This window comes from Cydia pomonella, chromosome 23 (assembly GCF_033807575.1).
Source record: "Cydia pomonella isolate Wapato2018A chromosome 23, ilCydPomo1, whole genome shotgun sequence".
Taxonomy (NCBI): Eukaryota; Metazoa; Arthropoda; class Insecta; order Lepidoptera; family Tortricidae; genus Cydia; species Cydia pomonella.
In genome coordinates, this window is record NC_084725.1 from 5,234,158 (window position 1) to 5,259,452 (window position 25,295).

The 25,295-nt window shown below is 36.7% G+C and overlaps 3 protein-coding genes across 7 annotated transcripts in view; 2 read left to right on the forward strand and 1 right to left on the reverse strand.

Moving 5' to 3' along the window:
- Positions 1-25,295, reverse strand: part of LOC133530765 (uncharacterized) — a 70,729-nt gene that overhangs the window by 9,326 nt on the left and 36,108 nt on the right. For 2 of the 4 annotated variants that reach the window (XM_061868830.1, XM_061868831.1), the window contains exons 2-4: positions 4,476-4,582; positions 3,375-3,463; positions 2,707-2,837 (exon numbers count right to left, since the gene is read on the reverse strand). In XM_061868830.1, coding sequence (XP_061724814.1) covers positions 2,707-2,837; positions 3,375-3,463; positions 4,476-4,582 — 327 coding nt within the window. Of the gene's footprint in view, positions 1-2,706; positions 2,838-3,374; positions 3,464-4,475; positions 4,583-6,168; positions 6,187-25,295 lie in introns of those variants that run through there. The other 2 variants (XM_061868832.1, XM_061868833.1) reach the window with 2 other exon arrangements.
- The window catches only part of LOC133530764 (ankyrin-2-like), a 170,224-nt gene continuing 154,590 nt past the window's right edge, over positions 9,662-25,295 (forward strand). For both annotated transcript variants that reach the window (XM_061868826.1, XM_061868827.1), the window contains exons 1-2: positions 9,662-9,978; positions 12,918-13,044. In XM_061868826.1, coding sequence (XP_061724810.1) covers positions 12,985-13,044 — 60 coding nt within the window. In that variant the 5' untranslated portion in view covers positions 9,662-9,978; positions 12,918-12,984. The remainder of the gene's footprint in view (positions 9,979-12,917; positions 13,045-25,295) is intronic.
- Positions 14,980-20,515, forward strand: LOC133530767 (uncharacterized). The gene is made up of 3 exons (XM_061868835.1): positions 14,980-15,725; positions 17,114-17,503; positions 18,216-20,515. Exons 1-3 carry the CDS (start codon positions 15,569-15,571, stop codon positions 18,707-18,709), a joined length of 1,041 nt encoding a protein of 346 aa, XP_061724819.1. The 5' UTR covers positions 14,980-15,568; the 3' UTR covers positions 18,710-20,515.

Below are 25,295 nucleotides of genomic sequence, written 5' to 3' on the forward strand. Positions count from 1 at the left end.
GTGCAAAACAAAGTCGTGGAACTCGTAGAAAACGCGCTACATACAGACGCGCTATATACAGACGTGCTGTCCTGCCATGGCAAACTGTGGTTTATTTACATACAAATAGACAGCAAAGAAGATCAAACTTGTGGAACTGAGTTTTGTTCTGCCAACGCAAACTGCTTTATTTTCACTTACGAATAAAGTTCATGTTATTATGAAAATCAAGGTACTACGCTGAATTCATTTCTTCACACACGCTTCCCGACAGATGGATATAACATAGTTTATTAATATATATATTCCTTTTTGATGCCGCAAGGAAATTAAACCTGACAGCTTACTGGTCTCATATTCTACATGTGGATACCCAGATACCGATCGCCTTCCTTTTAGATCCTGACGCATTTACCCTGCCAGACTTTTAACTTTATATCACTGAGATCTGAAGGTATCAACGGCCATCTCATTCAACGTAGCAATCACAACGTTTGACGGACTGTTTTTAACTTTTATCACTCAGTACAAAGAATACTCGTTACCCATATAGGTCAAGGGACCGGCGGTCGTTAGCCTTCTGGCCCTTGGCCGGTTGCCAAATGCGATCGGCAAAACTCGAGTACAGACTGTCAGAGGCTGGGTTATGAGTGACAAGAAGGTGGGAAAGACTCGAAAGTGTAATGGATGACTCACGTTAGAAAGGTCCGGGCGGAGGCGTTTGAATACTTCATGTTCTACGAGGTGTAAAAATAGTGGGGATCCGTTTATTGGCATATCGGTATCGTGTTTTAATTAGGAAAACTTACTAGTTTGGTGCAATGACCCAAAATGAGTATTGGCCTCAAACACAAGAGCACCCCATTTTACGCAGTCCTGCGCGGATTCACGCCAGTTTTCACTGACGTCGAGCTCACGGAGACCTACCTCCACTCTATCCGCCCACCGATGCTTAGGATGACCTACAGGACGGCGTCCAGTAGGTCGACCCAAATATGGCCTCTTTACAGCACGATCTTCACCTATTCTTTTGAGGTGGCCCAGCCAACGGAAAAAGTAAAGGAAAAATAAAATTCTATGGCGCAGGTGGCAGGTCGTCCAATTCGGCCACCCTTATATTTTCATAAAGCGATCACATGATGCTTTCTATTGAATACGAAGTCTTGGACGCCTCGGCTCGGATCCGGACCTTACGAGTATGGTTCATCCTTATTCTAACTCTCAAACATCCTTAAAAGCTTTATCTCCTCTAGTTTGAGTAGTTCGGTTGATTAGTCCGGGGCCGAACTACTGCCTCACTTTTTTCTCATTCCCACAAGTATAACGTTAACGACTGATGACTGAGTAGAAAAAGAGAGTAAGGACCATGGACACAAGACACAAAGTGTGGAGCCTCCTGGTCTATGTACTTCATTTAGGTATATGGGCACCAACCGGAATTTTATCTCGGATTTAGGCAATACAATCCAAGTAGGGGTACATGTTCCCGCACCTGGCGGTGGACTCTACTGCCTAGGTATTAAGAGTGACGACATTTTGAATAAAATATCAATATCTAAGTTCTGCAATGGAACTCCGCCTGGTGCCCATAGAACGAAATGAAGTTCATATGCAATCCAATTACCTAATTCTCAACTCCGCTGGTTTTTGGGCCATTTTAACGCATAGTCCTTTAAAAATAATCGGAGTTCGAATCCCGGTAACTCCGGTAAGGGCATCAATTTGTGTGATGAGCACAGAGTCATGGATGTTTTCTATGTATTTAAGTATTTTAGCTAGATTTCGTTCTACGTTTTCTATATATTATATATATCGTTGTCTGAATACCCACAATATAAGCCTTCTTGAGTTTACCTTGGGACTTAGTCAATTTGTGTATGTACGTCCCAATAATATTTATTAATTTATTTAATTTCTGTTGTTAAGGTGCCTAAACTGTCTATACCTATAGCCATTTAGTAAAGTAGTACTTAAAGAATAAAGAATTAAGACTGTTTCCCCTTAGCAACACTTGAATACGCTCAGGTGCAGATCCTACAGAAACAAATAAGTTACTGCCAAAAACATATATGACACACTTACTGTACTTATTTTATTTGTAAGTTTTACCTACATCAAGTACTTGTCGAGACTTTTTTTAATTGGCCTAAACTCGATGTGGTTTTCAGTCGATGAGTTCCTTTAGCTACCTTCTGAGTTTCAGATCAGCTCCACCTTAGCATAGTATTCACATTGTAACCGAAATTTGTAAAAAATGGGAAATGTTCTCGGTCACGCAGATATCTCCCGATTCTGACATTATTATAACTAGGTTATCTTATCACTACAAACTTGTCAACATTCTTGTCCTTGATTATCAGTAATAAGTAGATGAATGGTGATTGAGTATGAGTATGCATATGAGTTGAATTTTATTGCTAATGTCGACTCCGTAGCTCATTATTAGTCTTACCGTGCGATAAAAACTCCGATGCCTACTTATTATACTGATCCGGATCCGCACTCCGCTTCGGTGTTAGAGTGAGATAGTGTTAAGGGCCATATCGCCGGCAACCAACCACCAACCAGGCGGACACCAGATGGTCCAGATGAAATACGGGCCGACTACCCGCCGTAGAGCCGGCGACTAGTTGCGCTCCCATCGCGTCTCGGTGAGATATGGCCCTGAATTCACGTACGAAGCGAAGTGCAGCTCGCATCCTATGTGAAGACCGTCTAAGTGCTTACGTCAGAGTTATCAGGCGATGATTTTCGGTCACGCAGTAGGCGATCAAGACGGTCATACTCGTAGCGGAGCGCCGAAATCTCTCGTTTTAGTTGATCGTTTTCTCGCTTTAGCTTCTTTATGTCTGACTGTCCTGTTGGAGATACCATTAATAAGTTAATATACATAAAAAATAAAAATGATTTGTAATGTGTTCAAGAAGCTATAAGAAAGTAGATTTTTAACGCTGTGAGACCTTCATCCCTGTTTTCGAGCGGTGGTTCTCAGATATGTTTTATCTAAATAAATTATCTTCATACCTTCCCTGAAATAAAATCATGTCAGCAGAGATTACTTATTTATTGACATATAAAAATGAAACTTCTAATCAGTGTCTAGTCGTCTACTCTCGTTTAACTAAACCGTTACCTGACAACCAAAACACAGTAATAATAATAAATAAGGTATGTACTACCATAATTTCAATCATATAGTGAACCGTAGTAGTAATGAAACAAAATTGTTTTTTTTTTTTTGCAATTATTGGTCTTTGGTTGAGCTGACGATACTATAACCACTTTTTGATTAATTACATGGGCGTAATGGGCATCAGAAGATATATTTAAGAAGAATGCACTTAGTCAAGTGAAATGCTATATTAGCATAATGATAAGGAGATCTATTGCTATACCTCGTTCGACCTCCGCGTTAATATTGATGGTGCGCAGACGCAGCTCTTCGTTCTCGAAGAGCATGCCCCGCGAAGACTTGCGGTCCAACCTGCAAAAAAATATTGTACATTATGAAGGCAGTGTTGAGATAAAGACATCAGAGTGCCTACTGAAAAAAATCAATTCAATTCTTTAGGTCGTTAAAGTAATTTCAATGTTTTATTTTCACGGTAGGCCTCTAGGCCCTTTATATAGTTTCGCCAACTTCAGCTGAAAGCCTTCAACTTTTTTCTGCCTTACAAGTTGTTCTTGAGTCAGTATATCAAATTCTTTTAAACTTATTGCTTCAGTCCAGTGGGACTATCGCGCCAGTATCAAGGTATTGGGAGCTTTAAATACGACTAAAATCGTACGATTAGTACAAGACGGTTTACGGTGATTTTATTAGCTCTTGTAAAGCGATAGCTGGACTTTACAAGTAGCACGTGGACTACCGGCCGTTGACTCCAAAATGGTGGTTAAACGCGTTTCAAGATTAATTATACATTCACTGCACACTACCACATTAGTTTACTGTATAAGCTATTACACTTTAAACAATATGAATGAACAAAACACAAAGGAATTATTCACGAGGCTAATTATCAAGATGGCACTCGAACCGGGATCCAGTATAGCAAAAGAGACTAAGACAGTGAGACATTAGACAATGGAAGAAAAACGCTTCTTGATATCGAGTTAATGGAGGAATGAGACATTTAAAACTTTCGTTCGGAAATGTGTCCATCTTATCATTTTAAGAAAGTTTGAAAGGAAACCAGCTTAAAGTGCTTAAAGGACTACATGATGAACCACATAAAATATATCAGAATAGGAGGACCTGTTGATGACTAGGAAACCATTAAATATTGCGTCCCGCGAGGAAGTATCCTCGGGGTCATGCTTTTCTTAGCAGTTGTCAACGATTTGTTCAGTTTGAAGGAATTGAATGGGAAGGTTATTATTGTACATTTGCAGATACTGTTTGGATTTCATGGTAACTTTCTGCTACCACTGCAGGATATTATATAACACTTTACAATACGGAAATTAGACATGACGTTGAAGATAGGTATACTTACTTCCGATTGGGTTTGAGGTTGACATCCTTGCGTCGTGTGCGCAGCATGCTGGCGCCCGTCATGCCCGACATCTTGCCCCAGCGCACGCGCCATGCGTCGAGTAACACCTGCAACAGATAAGTATTTATAATAAATTTACTCATAAATTAGATAAACTTGCGTATACATACATATAAAAAAAATACCATTTGGTAATAGCAGCGGCTATACTACTTAAATAGATAATAATTTTCTTTTATTGAGATATGCAATAAATAATAATATTGTCCTACATTTTAATGTTCCATATCTCAATGCCTTTTCCCAAAACAGACGTTTATTGAAGGAATCTTCCGATAAAGATGTACCAACATTTTTGCAATGCATTTCGTGAAATTGCCACTCGTGATGTAATTTGCTACGGAACTCTACAAAATTAACTTAAAACGTAGCAAACACGTTAAAAGTTAAAATTATATTTTCAAGTAAAACGTGAGTAAAAGGAGGTGCAGGGTGATACATTAATACCTGCAACTAAGTATTTTATAGCATTGCAGTGAATGTAAACTACAAATCAGAAGGACAAGGCCACAAAGTATCTAAGGCTTCTGCAATACCTATATTATGGCTTCGATTCCAGGCCACGTATTACTGAGATTGCACTCGTCCATTTATATATAAATTTGCATATAAATGTAATTTTCCTTTTTTCTTTTTGCGTTTTTAGAGCTGTGTAACCGAAAGGGTATATTTTGAAATTTTTTATTATTTACTTTAACAGTCCGCAGCAAGCTCGGCCAAATTTCACCTTCCCAGGCAAATTAAGTCGTTCTCATTTTAAAACTACGTGTTGGATTGTAATGTAAATTTGCACATACATTAGATAAATCTATGCCTGTAATTAGTTTATATAGCTCCGGCACATAAAACAAAAGAAATAGCGCAAAAACAATTTGCATGAAGTACATAAAGTGTCTAATTTTTTTAACTATGGTCTCTAAAGCTATATAGGTACACTCATTTTACTGCAGGCATAGATATACCTTATCCTCTAGCAAGCCTTTTTAAAATGAGAGCGTAACTACTTCTCTGCTCATCTACGGTTGTTTTATTGAAAATTTGAGTCAGGACCGCTTCGTCCACAATCCTATTTCGTCACCTTCTTAACTTCTCATTATTGTCGACTGTTACGATAATATATGGTCGACTGTTCTGATTCATCAATATTCCTATTTCATCACATTCCTATCTTGTCCACTTTCCTATATGGTCCACCGTGCTGGCATTGGTGGAGGTCAATATGACAGGCTAACAAAACTTTAGTTCGAAAAAAGCAATACAATTGATTTATCTATAGAAGGCAGTCAGGATATTTTATGGTAAAATAATGTTGACGAGTTAGTACTGTGGTCAAAATAGGAATGAAGATGTGTCAGGTAGGTGGCGATATAGGAATTGTATGCTGAGGACAAGGCATGTGGACGATTTAAAAAAGGTGACGAAATAGGATTGTGGACGAGGCGGTCCTGAACACAAAGTTTTAAATTTTTATTCGTCATAACTACATCTATCAAAACTCAATAAAATAAAAAAAAGTCTATCTACATATACCTTAAATTGTTACCTATATGTAGTTATATCAATTTAAATAAAAAAGTGGACAGTTTAGGTCTAACCTAAAGTCTAACATTAACTTAAAACTAAGCCAACTCACCGGCTAAGCTTCCGTAATACAATTAAGAAACGATGACTTGAGCCGTAATCATAAAAATATAATTAAAAAAGTATAGCTCTGAAAGACAGGGATGCTGCTATGTTGGATGTAGATGCATCTCTGTCACTCTCAAGTAAAGGTGAGATGACACTTAATGCTCTCGAGTTTGTGCATGCGCAGTGGAATAGAGGCAAATTCGACTTTAAAATGGCTGGTGACATGGCATATTATCACGTCTTTAATAAGTTTATAGAAAGGTATCATTTTTGTTACATAGTTTAATATTCGACTAAAGTTTTATTTAAACGTCAAAGAGTAGCGGCCAATGAGGTTGCGTTATTTTATTACTTTTCATTTCTCATGCTCTGAAAGTGGGTCATTGTTGTTCTAAAAAGTGTCCAGATCACTTTCTGAATCGATTTCTTTCATTTTTTTACGATAAGCAATTGAAATTAGGTTTTAAATGGATTTGTTACACAATTTATATTCTAATATTTAACTCCCCATTCCATAAATAACGATACTTTTACCTAAATGTTTAATTGAAAGTACCCTCAAAAAATTCTGTAAAATATATTTAGACATGCAAAAAAAAAACTCATGTATTTTACCTTCCCCGTATTCCTAATGAAAAGTAGAGTGTTTTTATTTACCTCGGCAGAAATGAGTGTCTGTCATCCCTTGGTTAATAATCTACTATTTCTATCTAGCCACCTTCGATCTCCATCATCAGACCCGCTTAATGAAGCCATAACATTGCATTGTCAAGGAAATTTCGCAGGTAGATATGTAAAAATCGATGATGATTAGGTATGATGATAATTATTCATCAATCAATCATCATCATCAAATTTTGATTCGTCATTCGTCAAGTTTGATTTGATAGTTTCTTATAATGTCTCCAAATATGTAAAAACAACGTGGCATAGCACCAAATGCTGACTTTACGAAAATTATAGGCCAAGTCGATAGGGTAAGAGGTTCTTATTCAAATAAGATTATCTTTAAGATGCCAGCAGAAGCCTATAATATAGGCTGCTACCCTCATAAACCGGTAACCAGTATACGACCGAAGTTTCGGTTTCAGCTGGGTGCGTAGCCAACGTGCCAATCGTTAACGATCCCTAGCGAACGAAACGCAACCGTCACTATGAGTGATAGAGATGACTACGTTACGCTACGGAGCGTTAACGATTGGCACGTTTGGTAAGCACCCAGGTTTACTTATAAACGTTATGTTTCGGCTGAAGGTTACGGTTTCGGGAAAAAAACTGCGGAAACTTTCGGCCGCGTGGAAACTGTATTCTCGGTTGTGTCCAACTGAAGTTTCGTTCGGCAAGCTTGTTTAGGCTGTAGGTTCGATTTCTGGAAAATATACGGTTTTATTGCCTATATAATAAATAAATAAATAAATAAAATAAATATTATAGGACATTATTACACAAATTGACTAAGTCGCACAGTAAGCTCATAAGACTTGTGTTGAGGGTACTTAGACAACGATATATATAATATATAAATATTTATAAATACTTAAATACATAGAAAACACCCATGACTCAGGAACAAATATCCATGCTCATCACACGAACAAATGCCCTTACCAGGATTTGAACCCGGGACCATCAGCTTCGTAGGCAGGGTCACTACCCACTAGGCCAAACCGGTCGTCGTATATACAGGTTGTTTAGATATATAGTTAGCTAAGGAGTCGCGAGGACGTTTTTTCGTGCCATTAATCCAAATCGGTTGGCGAGGCATATTTTCCAACTAACTTACACAGTACATGTTTTTGATACCAAAAGTATAATACAAAATAAGCTCGCCAAGGGAAGAAAATAAATAAAGTATTAACTGAATTAGTTGTTGAAGTATCAGTGACTTTTTTTTCATTTTATTCATAAACTATCGGCATGCATGTTCTCTTTACAGATAGTACAGTCGCCATCATATATATCGGTACGGCCAAGGTGTTCACAAATATCTGAACGCGCACTCTAACGCCTTGACAATAGCGTGTTCAGATATTTGTGAGCGCCTTGGCTGCTCCGATATATCTGATGTCGATTGTACCTGAGCTTAGTATTAAATGCATAGCATAGATATTTAAAATGTAAAAAGGAGCTCTATCTCGCCAACAAACTGGAATCACAGCTTGGCGAGGAATATAGTTGTAGCACAATTTTATTGTTATTTACCTACTTTTTGATATATAAATATAAATAAATAAACGTGCTAAAATCATAACCCTTTCTTCCTTGCCGTAGTCCGGAAAGAAAAGGGCGCGTGTATCTGAACTGAACTGCACAAGTTTCTATAATGTAATTAGGGATGCATAGAGTGACCAATCTAGTATGTTCTTAAAGGATTTTTAGTGGTATAAAATTGAAAATTAACAGTGTAAAGTACCTAAACGTTCATTTAAATCTAGAAAATGCTAGCAGCATTCATAAATTGATTTCCTAAATGTCTATGGCTATCATTAACGCAGACAATCAATGTGTGGATTATCTTAACTACCAACTATGTGTTTGTGATTGTTTAATTTAATTTGAATTCTGTACAAATGTACTTTTTTGTCATTCATGGGTGCATTATGTTAATGCCTAAATTGAAGAATAAACAAATTGAATTGAATTAAGCCGCATTTACACTTTAGTGTTCTGAACAGAGCGAGTAACCGTTCGTTCGGTTAATGGAAACACTTGCTCAAATAGTAAATGAGAAAAGCAAACATTTGCTCAAACCAAAATGTTTGCTCAGAACATTAAATGAATACGCGGCTTTTCAAACGGTTTGCGAATGGAACATTTCGCCAGTTTTGAACGCCCTTGGTTTTCAAAGGGGAGGGTTTTCAAGGGTTTACAAAATACAGAACATAAACGTTGACCCTCATTTTGCAATTTTTATTTCATTACGAATTAGATAAATAAATCATCATTAAATCCGTGGCAGCAACTTGTAGGGCTAAGATAGTCGGCTCTTTATCATTTGTCACCATGCCTGTTACGTTATAACAAGTGTGTAAGTGCGAAAGTGAAGGGCATAGTGACAAGTGATAAAAATGGAACCATGCTGCCACCGTTGGTTTGCTTTTCATTGTTATGCTGTGCATATCATGTTGACTGTGCCTCTTTCTGATGAACACTATCAGATTGAATTTAATAATATTTATCACTTAGCGGATTCAAATGGTTACGATAAGTCCGTTGTGGATGGCATCATAAGAAAAAAAACAGAATGGTATGTTCAACAACGTGTTGTACCTATGCTGCACGTTACGACTCTCTGATTTGATCAAGAAATACGTTACAAAGCGAGCATAAATTCCTATAACTCAAAATCGACATATGCCACTTGAAGAGATAACTTATGTCGGCTAATTATCAGTTTCAAGTTTTCTCCTGGACTACTTAAAAATAAGGAAAAAGTGTCACTATTTCGGGCGAGACTCCAAAATACCAGTCATCTTACCAACTGAGATAAGATCTACTATTCTATTGTAAGTACAGTTTCAGAGCAATCTAGCTAGTCGATTTAAAATGAGAGCGTAACTACGGTTGTATGGCGAACCGAGCTTGCTGCGGGCTCTCGATACAAAATCATTTTTTCCCTTGGATTCTTTAAATGGAAGTGTAAAACCTGGTCACCCTACAACACTCTCGTACTTTCTTGTCAGAGGATAGTAATTCATTCAAGGACTGTTCCATTTAGTTCCACGCGATCGCGGCTCTTACATGTTACGCGATACTTTGTGCTACTAAGTTAATTCTTTAGTAGATAATAGTGACGTGAAATTATAATTATTCGGTACTTACGTGTAGTTAACTATGTAAAAAATTATTAAACGAAAAATCCATTTGAATTTAGAATTAATTGCATTAGATCACAGTAGTTAATTATTAAATGATTTAATTCACTAACAGTTGTTTTGCGTAGTGGGGTAGCAGTGTTAGACGTACCAGACCTATGGTTACAAGATAAGATTGAGTTTGCTCGAAATAAATAGTTTCCGACCGAAGATTCGGTTTCGGTTTCTGCCAAAACATCATGCTCCGGTCATAGTTTCGGTTTCGGCAAAAACGGCCTGGCCGAGACTTACGAAATGGTACTTAAAATTAAACTATGTGACAAAGACCAAAAGTTGGGAAACAAGTAGAATAACAATATTAATAAACGGATTTTTACAACAATATTAGTATACTTGTTTTTTAAAATTATTAATCCTATAATAAATGTATTAAAATATATACTGATTTATGTATACAGAAATTAATTGGTTTATTAGAAAACACAATTCCCAAATTTCAGTTTCAGTTCTAAGGTGAACCCCGAAAATTAGTTTTTTGAATACATCTACTTACTAAGTTTTAACAGTATAGTCCTCATAGTTTCGGAAAATAGTGGCTGTGACATATGGACGGACAGAGAGACAAACATGACGAATCCATAAGGGTTCCGTTTTTTGCCATTTGTCTACGGAATCCTAAAAAAGGCTTACCTGAGTTCCTTCATAATAAGCGGTACCTATTAAAAGTGCAATTCTGTGCATGCATACTTACGTAGCATGCTTACGTAGTTACTTCTAAGAAATATGCATTATTAAAGCGATAAACGTCCCATCACTTTTAAAGCCCTATTATTTGAGAATACCTAGAACATAAACGTCCAAGTGATACTTGTAACGAAACTGCATATAAATATGCAGTAAACAGAACGTAAAACTTGCATCCAATTCACATTCGCTTACCAAACGTTTGCCTCGAAGAATCTAGTATCCCATCAAAAACATTTTCTAGTAAAATGTTGCAAAGACGAAACCATAAGGCTCGTCCTGTCAAAAAGTTATCAGATCTTTTGTAGAGACAAGCTTCTAACTCTACAAGCCCTAACTTCACAAACTCTACACCTTAGTCAAAATATGTGGCATAGGCCAAAGGTTATGGCGCCATCGCTCGAAAAGATGCTGCGACACCTTTGGCCTATGCACTAGTAGATGGCGCCATTTTTGATATTTAACAAATTTAACAAAATCAATGAAAGAATAAGGATCAAAGCCAAATGGCTTCTAAAAGTTTTAATCATGTGTCGAAAGATGGTAGTAAATTTATGTGCACAGTGAATTTACTGTGGTTACAAAATTTAATTCGACAATCCACCTCTATTTCAAATTCTCGTAGAGCATGACGTTGTTCGGTGGTTGCTTTTAGTAAAGAGATAGCTGGACTTTACTAAAAGCCACGATGTGGTTAAACGCGTTTCAAGATTAGTTTTTCATTAGCTGCACACTTGCTCGATAGTTTGCATAATAATAAGCTATCAATATTACACCTTAAACAACATTAATAAGCTAACACACAAAAAAATATTCTCGAGACGTCTATGCCATCTTATACGTACGACGACTACGACTTTCATAGGTATTGATTGTCACTGTGACAAGGTACGAAATGGTACAAAAACTAAATTCCTTGACTACATGATAACGTTATGAACAGTTCCAGCGACGTAGATGCATCGATATGCGATAACTCATAAAATAGGCCATGAAATTCGCGTTTCATCGATTATGATGGACGTCACTGGGTTTATAGCCACAATTACTTTTTTACGAGTCTTGGGTAATTATTTAGGCGATGCAGTAACATTGAACAGCTCGACTAAGTTAAGTTTGCACTGGCTTGAACAAAAGGGGTCGAAATTCTTTTCATTGTCTTGTTTCTGACCATTGTGTCACAGTTGTATTTATGTCTTCTATCAAATACATAAAAAAAGTCTAGACAGTCGAGTGCTGTTGCATGTTGCATGTCATTTAAGCTGTAAATAGATTACAATTCATATGAGAATACTTAAAAAAGATTATCCAAATGTAATAATAGAAAACTAGGACATAATACAAGAAAACAAATAGCAGAATTATATAACTAGGTAACCTATAAAATTTAAAATCTAAATCTAAAAATTAATTATATCTCATACAAAAAGCTACACTCCGCCACATTATTTGGGGAGAAAAACAAGACGATAAATAATTTTGAGAAAGAGTTCGTCGGAGCTAACTTTACACTGGCTTGAACAAAACAAAGTGAGGACGTGTCATTAAAAACAACTTATTTTCCTATAAATTACACATCAATGAAGACTTTTAACATGTTGTACAGTCAGCATCAATAGTAGCTGATGAAACAACGTGCCAAAAGTATCTGATATTCGGGATAACTTTTCTAAATATAGATAATTCTCTAAGAATCACCTTCAAAAGAACATCATTTAAAGTCTAAATTGTCTACATATAGAATCATCAATCTGTTACAAAATGGTAGATACTTTTGAAACCTTGTTTGATCCGCTACTTTTGATGCTGACTGTACCTCAGTAAAAAAAAATACAAGTTTTATACTTTTAGCTTTAGTGCATAAATAGTTAAAAAAAATTAAAGGGGGTTTAAACATATGTTCGTGATTTTTTATATCGAGTGAAAGTCAAAAAATCAGAATTCGAATCCCTGAAGTTCCTAGAAAATCCTCAAAGTTACAATTTTTATGGCAACCGTATTGTTATCCAATAAAAAATCGGTACGAGTCTTCAAAAACTCCGCTCTCTAAACATACGGCATCTTAAAAATACGATGAGATACATTGAGTATGGCTCGACATGCTCTTCGCCGGTTTTAGTAGGTAGGTTGGCTATCTAAATGTTTTAGTGCATTCAGAAATCAATAATTATTATTTTATAAATTATTAACTTAGATTTAGGAAGTGAAGTGGAAAAACTATTTAAGTATAGTAAAGTGAACTGCGAAGTGATTATGACACTATGTTGTTCCTTACTAGTCTTCTGATAGCCAGCCGAAACTTTGGATCTAGAGCCCAAAGGGTAAGTAAGACTATAATTTATTATTTGTACATAAAAGCTTCAGAAAAAGTATGGTATATTGGATGTCGGGAGGAGGGTTTAGTTCAGGTGGATTATTAGACGCTCCGCTACTGAGGTTTAAAACCCGCTGATTATAAATGTTTCTGAAACTGAAACTGTGATTTATTTGGTCAGGGATATGACATTTCTAATGACATGTATTTTTCTTAAACGATTGCAGCGTCACCTGCGTTAAGCTTTGCGCGTTTATTCTCATTACAATTTGCAGGTAGTAAATGACGAATGAATGTGTCTTAAATGTAGGTACGTTTTTGAAGCTAAATAAAGAAAATTTATAGTCAATCTTAAAATTGGCTGTATTTTACGTAATTCTAAAGTCCCTTTATCATTAAACAGAATTTGCGCGGAAAGAGATGAGTAACAGAATGTATTGGTTCCCTTATATTCCACGACTCTCCTCTTTCCGCACAGACTAGATAAAAAAAACCGGCCAAGTGCGAGTCGGACTCGCACAGGAAGGGTTCCGTACCATTATCTATAAAAACGGTCACCCATCCAAGTACTGACCCCGCCCGACGTTGCTTAACTTCGGTGATTGGATGAGAACCTCGAGATTGGAAATAAATATTTATTTTATTCTGTTTTTAGTATTTTTTCTTGTTATAGCGGCAATAGATATACATAATCTGTAGAAATTTTAACCGGCTGACTATCACGGTTCATGAGATACAGCCTGGTGACAGACGGACGGACGGACAGCGGAGTCTCCGTAATAGTAGTAGGTACTAGGTACTTTACCTATTAATGAGATACGGGTGCAAAGCCTTGCACCGTCGGTGCTCATGACTGTGCATAATATTAATTGTGGAGCCACCATAAGTGCATGCTTTGTCTGGACAAACCTATCTACCTTGCTAGAAACGTAGTTCAAAACCAATTTACATAGAGTAATTTACCTACGATGGGAATGTAACTTAAAAAAGAGATATAGATACATCTTTGCGGTGGTCTTCATTCAGTGATGTAACATGAAACATGACGACCGGTTTGGCCTAATGGGTTCAAATCCTGGTAACGGCATTTATTTGTGTGATGAGCATGGATATTTTGTTCTTGAGTCATGGGTGTTTTCTATGTATTTATAAATATTTATTTATTACATATATCGTTGTCTAAGCATCCTCAACACAAGCCTTATTGAGCTTACTGTGGGACTTAGTCAATTTGTGCAATAATGTCTAATAATATTTATAAAAAAATATAAAAAAATCTATTTTCTGGCGTCTCTACTTTGTGAGCACGCATAACAGCAGGAAGTGCCTATAAGAAGACAGAATTAATCACCTAAGTGTCCAAATGTTATTTAAGAGTACTTCGTAACATATCCAACAACCGAAAATTATTTTTTCTGTATAAAGTCAGGATTATAATTGGATGCATCAACTTTTATTATTATTTTTAGTGTCACTCGTTGGCATGGTTACGGTTTTTTCGTCCCTTCTTGGACAATCACTTTTGTAAGTACTCGTAATCCTGATTTTATGGTATTTTAATGTATTAAATATGAATTTTTGTGGTAGTTTTATGCCATTTCTATGACAGTTATCCACTGAGCATGATAGCAAATTAGCAATTCGTCATACAACATCTCTTCGAACATAGGCAGTATTGTCCCTTGGACGACGGGACAGGATAAAATGATTCGACCAATTATTTAATTGTAACTATACACAAGCTAATTTTGCGCGAATCCATAGTTTTAACTGGTTTTGGCTTTCGGCATACTTAAATATAAATACTGCATCTATGTATTGTAATAACGGTATACATAATGTGTATGTATATATATATATATATTGTAATTAGGTATCGATGTTTTGTTATTATTCTTATTATCTTTATGAGATAAGAACTATTGCCGATATTTATCAGATTGTACCTATCTAAACTAAAAACAAACAACAAATATAGTGTAATAAATTAGCTCATTCAACCTATTTGAAAATACTGTGAGTAGGTACATATTACCGAAATTATAATGAAAACACAGTCGTTGCAACAGATTTAAAAAGAAAAATAGGTATGATAGCAAGGACTCGCCAGTCACGGATCATAAGAGAAACGCGCAGCGTCCGTGCTAAATCGCTCAGCCACACCGGTGTGCACCCCTCACCCAAGACACACCCGAAAACTAAAAATAACCGCGTCTAACAATAACCTAACCATCCACTGCGTATTCAGTACGAAACTTAAATGGCAACCACTAAGGAAAGCAGCAGTGAACGTACAAGCATGTTTATAAGCGACTAAGTTAGTATTGTGGTATCAGAGAGCGGATTACCCGCCGAGGCGTATCGCGATGGCGGAGAGGGGAGCGGGGCGACGAACGAGAAGGCTATAGCATGCAGCGGGAGCGGGAGCGAGCGAGCAAGCCACGCGCGCGGGCGGGCACCCCAGTCTGTACTCTTTAGTTCCGCGCAGCGCGCCGCTCGCGTCGCCCGCCTCCGCTGCCGCGCCCGCTACTATGAAGGCTAAAGGGATGCGTTCGAAGAACATGGATAAGCTTATAGCCGCAGTCCAGGCGAGAGAATGTCTCTGGGACAAAAGCTACAGAGGACACAGGAATCGTTTTAAGTTGGAGCGTTATTGGAACGAGGTGGCCGCGGAAGTGGGGACTAGCAGTGAGTATTTGTTTCGGGCGGGTGAACGCCCGCGCCCGCCTCCGCCATTTTTGTTATTGCTAGCGAGCGAGTTGCGCATTTAGAGCGGATGAGTGCGCTTGTAATGTATGCGTTATGTAATAATTTTAATGCCGTAGATAGGTCCATTTGCATCGGAAACATGTATTTCTTTCATTTTAAACGTTTATTTGAAAATGATGACATATTTGTTGTTATTCTAACAGTATTCATCTAAATATGAAAGGAAGATTAGTTTTATTTTGAAAATTAATTTGGTATTGGCGGGGTTGTTTGTGAAATATTGCCGGTTCGAACCCGGTGCTGTAACTATTTGCCTAGGCATTTAAACTAAGCAATTGATGATTGAAATGTTGATGGATTAAGTTAGTACCTACCAGGATTTTTCGGTTTAAGTATCGTAATTTTTCATGAGGTACAGAAACCAAAAGTATACAAAACATTTATCTATCATTGATAGCGACTATAGCGAGCTAACAAAAAAGCTCCCACAGGATTTCGTGACATAAAAGGTACATAATATTACATACCTCCATAGTCCAAACCATAAAAGAAAACATTTTTAAATATGTTGTTTTTAATTGAAAAAATTTGGTAGATACAGTCACGGCCTTTAATTGACGAGCCGTTTAGGGTTTACTTTACATTGGACATTTCATACTGTTAGTAATGTTAGTATTGACCGCCAAATTAGCCTGAACCCTAAATAGATCAACCATTAAACTTGCATCTGTCACCTTACACTGCCGCACAGTATACCTGAGTAGATAGATACCTAACGTAATTTTTTGCAGTACAAAGATTAAATGATAGCTACTTGTAGATGATGATAGTGTTGAGCTAGATTTCAATAATGTCCCTATCCTTCGAGCAGTCGCCGCAATAATATTGTGCATATTTTTTGTGGTTTAGCCTAAAACGTATTAATAGCAATGACAAAGTGTGATCATGTCATTAAATTAAATTTCTATGAAAATATGACGTTTATAATGACGCTCCTTCACTTAGTACTGTATTCTCAGCAAGTCGGTGTAAAGTTTGCTTAGACGGGCTTTCCATATTTTATCGCGGTTTGTTATGTAAGATATTGCAGGTGAATGTATGTACGAGGTGTGTACATACACACATACATATATATAATATGTAATCATGCCTATTTCCCGGAGGGTTGGGCAGAGACCACAGATTTCCACTTGCTACGATCCTGACGCTCTTTCGCTTCCTTCACTTTCATATTCCTCATACACGTTCGCCGGCTTAGTATGCTCTTGACAGGTCAAGGCCAGGGCCTTTCTTCAGGATTGTGAATGTACCTATGTCTATGTACCTACCTTTTTATTAAATATAAACACAGCCTCCTTACATTCCAGGTCTAAACTGCCGCAAACGATGGAAGAACCTAAAAGACCAATGCCGCAAAGAAATGAAAAAGAACCCCAACGAATCCGAATGGCCTCACTTCCCGAAACTCAAGTTCATCCACCACCAGTTCCTCGCAGAAGACGACGAAGACGAGGGTGATACCAACGACGAGGTCTTCAATGCCCTTGATGACTCCATAAAGAGACCAAAACTAGGATACACCATGAGGAAGAAATTCCTCATGAACAAAAGACGCACGATAGATGTTGATATGAATAAGTTAATAGAGCTGGTGCAAGCGAGAGATATTATTTGGAACAGGCAGCTGAAAGGGCACCACAATTGGTATAAGTTGGATGAGAGTTGGAAGGAGATTGCTCAAGAGCTGGGAGTCACACGTATGTACACACTACATTATATGATTATTGGTTATTTGCGTTATTGTATCGCAAAGTTAAAAGAATCCAAAGCTAATTTTTGAAGTACTTAAGACACAAATAATAAAAACGGAATATAACTACTTAAGTACACAAATGTGGGTCGTAAAATTTTCATGTTTTTACCACAGAAGTGACCTTTTTCTAAAATGTGTTTGACAATATTGTTTGTTTAATACCAAGATGTGTCCATCTGCAATTGCTGCTGCTGTTGGCCAATTAATAACTTAGTTTAATATAAATTAGATTATTGGGCATCCATATTTGCAAACTATAAAGTTGCGTAAATTAAGCAATGATTACGCCTGATGCCTCTTAGGCAACTACAATTAGGTAATTAGTGATTAATGTCATTAATTAATTGTCATTAACTATTGTTTACTGTGCCAATAGCAATACTTTACAAAGTCCTTATTTTATTTGTAAAAGTACATCTTTGGACATCTAGTTTATAACAGTAATTCACATAACGTATTCCATTTAAACTTACCTAATTAAGAACTTAGTATAGCACAACTTAAGAATATTTAAATAAAGCAAAATCCACCGCGGACCTTTTAGTTCCACCACCGTAAATAAACTGTCTAAACTCCCGTCAATGCCTAGACAACACCGCATTTGGCCAAGTTCCTACAGTTCTATATTTACAAACCACTCAATAATTCACTTACAGGCGACGAAGCGCGGCTCAAGTGGAAATACCTCAGAGACCAGGCCAGAAAAGAGGTCAGGAAGCAAGATTCTGAATGGGAATATTTACCTAAACTACAATTTTTAACTAATCAATTCAATGACTATGAAGAGACTCCTGGGACTGAAGATCATTTCGCGGATCAAGATTTTGAGCCTCCCGAACAAAGCAGCAGTTATTACAATATGGAGCCAGTTCCAGAACCGACGAATGTTAGTGTTAAAGATGATGAATTTGATGAGTTTGACACTAAGCCTATAATTATGGAGACTGATTTTTATGATGATGATGATGAGGTCCCAAAAAGCCCTTGTACGACTGCTGGGCAAGACGTCGGGGAGCCAGCAAAGGATGAAGATATAGGGTTTTTCAACAGTCTGTTGCCGCATGTGAGGAAGCTTGGGCCGGCAAAGAAGTTGATGCTTCGGATGAAGATACAGGAGTTAGTTTATAATACTGTTTACAATGAAACGTAGGGCATGAAGATGATTTTATCGTAATGTTAAGAAGATAGCGAAATTAGGATGACATCCTAATAAAGGATGACAACGTAGTCTGGCAAAACAATTATTTTCAGTAGAAAAAGTATAAAAAAACTGTCCCTTTTTTGGGATGATATGATACTATCGTAAGACAAAGGCAGCATGATTATCTCTGTCTATGCTGCAATGACAAAGAACCCTTGCCAAATTATAAAATGAAAAGTTTATTTCGAAATATTTGCATGTCTTCCATGAGACGAAATTTCTTTTAAACGTTGCATTAGCATTTCCAAAAATATGCCTGCCTTAGAAGGATTCATCTGAAATGTCCTGTTTCTCGAAATTTCGTATTTTAATGCCGGCTGTACACACTCGTCCAAAGCCTCTTGTCGAAAGTCTCGGCACCGCTCCGATCCATTTGGAGAGCGAGACGAGATAAGGAAGAGCGAGACCAGAAGGGAGCAGCATGTACACACTCGTTCTTGGCCCGTCTCGGGGTCTCTTTACGAGTGTAACATCCGCAAAACATTTCCCGATAAAATGAACTTATCACTAAAATATCGATAAAAGTTGCCAGATTTTAATGATCATGTTTTGTATTCTGAGCTTTTAATTCTCTGCAAAGTTACCTGTATTGAGGTCACAAATCCAAAAATAGCAGAAGCAGTCAAGCCGGTGAGGTGGTCGAAATTATCTAAACACATGCTTGATCACTACTGTCCCAATCCACTGGAATGACAGGCTATCAGGGAACCATATCATGTGTAATATAAATTAGTAAAATAAACTTATAAAGTTTCTTGTAATGTCTAAAATTTAATTATAATGTATTAGAATTATATACTTTCACAGTTGAAATTTTAATAAGTAAAAAAAAAGATATTTTTAAACACCTTATTGGTCTGTGATTTAAAGTGACCGCCATTCCAAATGATTATTTTTATTATTTTACATGATTTTAAATTGTATTATTTTAAAATTGTAAGACTATTTGAATAAAACCCGGGCGAATTTAAATTTACGATGTTCACGGTAGAACCTCTACCTCTCAGTGATTGATTTTATTACTTCGAACTCTACTTATAAGTATAGCGCCAATTACATCCACACTAAATCGGGCCTGATGTCAGACCCGAAGTCGGGTCCGAGTAAGAGTATTTATCCATTTCACCAAATATATCATGTAAAAAATACTTTCACTCAAATTGCCAAAAATGTTCGTTTAGGTAATATTTTTGCATATGAATAATTTTTTTAAGTTTCAAATTTTGTTGATGATGTGCTGATATTCCGTGAAACGGTAAACGTAATATTAGGCCCGACATCGGGACTGACTTCGGGCCCGATATCGGAAAGTGTGGATGTAATTGGTCCTTGTAACAAGGTCAACATGGATAAGTGTGTCTGTGGGTTAAGTGTGGCTTACCTTCACATTGGGGCCTGTTCACACAATGATAAATGTTTATTGCAAGTTTATACATTTGCTACTAAACGCCAGTAGCAAGTAAAGCAACACACTTACACTTACATTTAGAGATAAATCATGCTGTCTTTTTCTATGTATGGCACTATCCCTTTCGGCTATTTAGGATTGTCAAAATTCAAGTCATTATTTTATCTGTCATACTGCCCATATGTCGCACTTAACCGTATTGACGTTATTTAATTATTTCTATTTCACAAAGAAAGTTTTAAGTAGGCTTAAGACCTAACGTGTATTTTAATAAGTAGGAAAATTACGTTATATTTCTTGCAACTTGCATCAAAATAAAAAAATAAAATAGATGATTTTATTTGAAATGTTGTTTCCATTTTATTTTCTATTCGATTTAGAATATTATTCGTCAGTGGAAGATATTTTTAGAAATAGAAATAGTTGATTCGGTACAGAAATATACAGATAAAAAGAGGAATAAAATAGTACATTACGATACAAGTGCGAAAAATAGGAAATTCGAAACGAGTGGCGATAAATTAAAACACGACCGAAGGGAGTGTTTTAAATCGACACGAGTTGCGAATTACCTATTCGCATATGTATCGTACAACGTTTTACAGTACATATGGCCCTTTAAATGTTCGACACAGTAACGTAATATGCTACTTCTCGCACTAGTGCTATAAAGTAGCCCCATATGTACTGTAAAGAAACTTATACATAATATTACAACGTATAACATTACATGACACATTTGACGCTATTTATACATATTTATTTTTATATATATTTGACGTTATTTGCTATTGACGCTTTTTTTATACTACATCGGTGGCAAACAAGCATACGACCCGCCTGATGATAAGCAGTCTCCGTAGCCTATGTACGCCTGCAACTCCAGAAGAGTTACAATGCGCGTTGTCGACCCTAAGTCCCTAACACTCCGCACCCTCTTTGAGCTCTGGCAACCTTACTCACCGGCAGGAGCACAGCACTATGAGTAGGGTCTAAGTTTAATGTTATTTGGCTGCGGTTTTCTGTAAGGTGGAGGAACTTCCCCTGTTGGGCTTTAGATCAGGAATGATATCCGCTGTGCTGTGCCCTACCACACAAAGCGCGATGACATTCACAGTGGCCATACCTCTCTTTTGGACGTAGTTTAAGGACATACCCGGGTCCATGCTGTCTATACAGTCGTGAATTATTAATATTATATTAATAAACGGATTTAAAAGTGTTGTTTTCGTCGTCGACTGTAATGGTTGATTTAAGATTTCGTATACCAAACTGGAATTGTGTACTTTTCATGTATGGGCTCCCAACTCAACTATAATATTCTTTTCGATACGCTACAATCAACTATAAAAAAAATGACCAATCACGTGCCGCCGCGCTCCCATAGAAAATACTAAACGGTTGGACTTCGCGCGTTTATGTCTTTGTCTACTGAGACACTTACCAATTTTAAGATAAGATAATGATTTATTTGCGTAAACATGGTAAATTGAAGTTTACATAATCATTATAAGCAGTAGGTATCACACGTTTAGCCAATGGCAACATGCAAATATTGATCTTAAAATTAAGCTATATACATTAACAATAAAGTATGTATTAACATTACATTAATATAATAATAATTTTCCATTTGTAAAAAGTATTATTTTAGATGACTCGTAGACAAAGTATTGTATACAATAGTGTTATAATCGAGCTTTTCAATTTCGTAACTCGACTTAATAGCTTTCTATTATATCACGGTTGTATAAAATACTATTGTATATGAGGAAGTCGAAGTTACTAGTTGCAAAATAGTACAAACATATTTCCGTATGTGCGAGTATTTAAGTTCTTACATTTACAAACAACCAAATAAAGGAAGCCCTATTTCCCCGTTTTAAACTATTACATCAACATCATTATCGGCTGTTTTGACTTGAGCCGCCCGCGCCGTGTTATTGTTTACAATTACCGCTCTAAATATACTGGTTCCATTACGTTTACAGGATCACTCACTTCTCTAATTGACAGATCGTTTTTGCCGTAAACATTTGGGTATTTTTGAATTATTGGTGTATTGGAAATAACCGTATTTTTTGTTAAAAAGGCAAGTGGGCCTGAATAACAATAAAAATGTGTACCTACCTACTTGACACATTCACCTCAGAGCTACGGTCGTAGCGCTATGTCGTAGCCGATAACCGGGATTTCCCGATATGTAGAGGAAAAACGACAACGTGTTGTGATTAGCGTTGAATAGTTAAGGGGCTCCCTAACGCCAATGATCTTCGATCTGAATCCCTTAGTTTTCTAATGTTTTTTGTAGCTTATCAAGTTATCATATTAACAGAAACGGCTGTAAGCAATATAGTATACTATATTTACTTCAAAGTTGTTTTCGAGATATTTGGCATCAAAGTTGAACAATTTTAGGCAAAAAAACTGGTTAACTGGCTACAATTTTTGTGTTAATTAGTTTAAAATTAAAATCTCTGATCAGTTTTTAGAAACGCCAAAGACGAACCAAAATGTGTAGATTTCCTACATGTAAAATCCTTCAGAGCAATCTAGTAACGAAAAAAGTGTGTTTTTAGACAATGTTTAACAGAAATATAAAAAAAATAAGTGTTCATTTCTATCAAAATCCGGCAAACTAGAATGGAGATAAAAGATTGAAAAACCGATAGCTGTTTGTCTTATAATTCTATCTAAAGTGCAAATGAAGGAGTAACGACTCAAAACTAGTCGAAAATCGATGAAAACTGCAGGTAGCCCCTTTATTATGGACGCGGAAAATATACAGGTTAAATACATAGCTATCACATCATTAAATGTATAACTATTAAACTAAAAACTCAAATAATAACACAATATGGAATCCCACCCATTGTAACTCATTTAGTGAGGCGATACAAACAAATGTAACATACCTATACTCACACGAATTAGGGCAAACTGTATTGTTTCGTAATACCACAATCACATTATGTTCATAATATGTACATGAATGGTTTATAAAGCCTGATCAGTAATATATGATCACGCGTCATATTGCAGAATTTCTTTGGATTTTTTTTTTCATATTAAACTGAACGGTCAACCTATATATGAATTTTCCAATTCAAAATAAGAGCTTTCCTAATTTTCAATGAAATTTCCATGATATTTCCGATAACCCCTTCAACTATTTTGGAATCTTCCACAACTTGCACTTCTGTATCTGCACTACCAAAAAAAATCGCAGATGCTTAGGCAAAACTGCGCTCATCACTGCACTTTTCCTATAAATTATCCAAAAAAATTAAAAAGTTCTTGGACTTTCATTTTGGCAATGGGAAATTGCGATCTCCATAAAAAACGTGAGAATTTTTCGAAATATTTCCATGTGGAAATTTTGCAATTTTGGATACTTTTCGAGTTACACCAGTACCTGCAGATAATCTCTCGCACTGTACCGATATCTAGATTCCGACGACAAATCTGTAATTACACCTAAAGTAACCCTGCGCCTACTCTTGCCCCTATAGACGCACTTGTCCCCACACCCGGCTGACCTTAGCTCTATCGTCATAAATTATTTTATTGTTGAGGCATTCCACACAAAAATAAGGGGCTACTTTATCGGGGAAGGGACTCTTACGGCAGCTACCTTAAGGGGCCCACTCATAACCAATTCGCCGCACGATATCGGCCTATCAGTTATTCGCAAAAGCTGACAATTGCGAATAACTGACACTACTGACAGGCCGATATCGTCCGGCGAACTGGTACCTAATGGTAAAAAAAGTGGGCCCCTTTCTGCAGAAATCTTCCCGACACTTTTTTAGAAGGAATTTTAGATCTGACGAAACAAACCCGGTTCAAATCAATCAAACATCTCAATGACGAATTCCATGAACCAGTTAACAAATTATCAACACATACACCATCGTTCACACTGTTAAGACATGCGTACACACATGCGTAGGCGTCGATGGACTTGTCTTAATGTGTTGTATATTTACCTGCGCAAAGTGATATATGGGAGCGTGCATTTAGATTGAGACTTCAAGGTTGAGGCAGGCGGAAATGAAGGAAAACGTAGTTGGCATTTTCTATGAAAATACAATGGAATCCGTAGGTATATGATGACTCTACTTATCCACCGCCAACCACTTATTTTGACCTAATTACTGTGTGACGTTTGGTTTTCATATTAAATTATTTGTAACAAAGTCGGATAAGATTACTTCGATTATAGCGACAATTCGCTTATTATCACTATGCCCTACGTGGGTAATACTGAAAGTTTCTGGAATGAGCTATTCGAATTTTAGGAATGCTGTTTTAAAAATTATATGTCAGGGATTTTTTAAAGATTTTTTTTAAAATTATTAAGATTCCAGGAACTTTCGTTTTATAAAACAAAATCCCCTGCCGCGTCGGTTTGTGTGTATGTATGTTCGCGATAAACTCAAGAACTAAACGGATTTTCATGCGGTTTTCACCTGTCAATAGAGTGATTCTTGAGAAAGGTTTAAGTGTATAATTTATTAAGGTTTTGTGTAACCTGTGCGAAGCTGGGGAGGTTCACAAGTGACCCTATAATCCTATTTTCATAAAATTCTGATCGGTTATACTGACACATCCTATGGTTTTAGTTTAGTGGCCGTCCCCACGTCTTTCTGTGCGTGGAAGTTGGATGCGTGCGTGGTATGTAAGTTGCTACTACTTTCTTTAGTAACTTCACCGGAATCATTGTTTAGTTTATATTATACTTATCCTAATTATAGATGTCAACATTTTTTAAAAGTTCTAGGAAATTTAAGGCAAATTTCACGGGAAACAAGAGAAACTTTTATTATGCGAATGAAAGATTACGACTCCCATACAAATATTACAGAAGTTTCCGATTTTTTTCCATGTAAATAAATTTTATATCAAAGGAAAAATTTGAAAATCCAGCGCTTCCGGCAGGAATTGAACCTGCGACCTCTGCAATCCGTGCCTTTTAACGTTTTTGACGCCAATGACGGATATATCCGCACCGTAGGTCCAACGCTGAAGACTGATTAATCCGTCACAGACCACAGAGCAACACAGACCTACGTGCATACGAGTGCATAAAGTTCAATTTCAGATTGGACACTTCGGTGACATGGC

Coding starts and splice junctions, on each gene's coding strand:
- LOC133530767 (XM_061868835.1), top strand. CDS start 15,569: ATGAAGGCTAAAGGGATGCGTTCGAAGAACATGGATAAGCTTATAGCC. Junction 15,726..17,113: donor CGCGGAAGTGGGGACTAGCA/GTGAGTATTTGT, acceptor CTTACATTCCAG/GTCTAAACTGCCGCAAACGA. Junction 17,504..18,215: donor TCAAGAGCTGGGAGTCACAC/GTATGTACACAC, acceptor ATTCACTTACAG/GCGACGAAGCGCGGCTCAAG.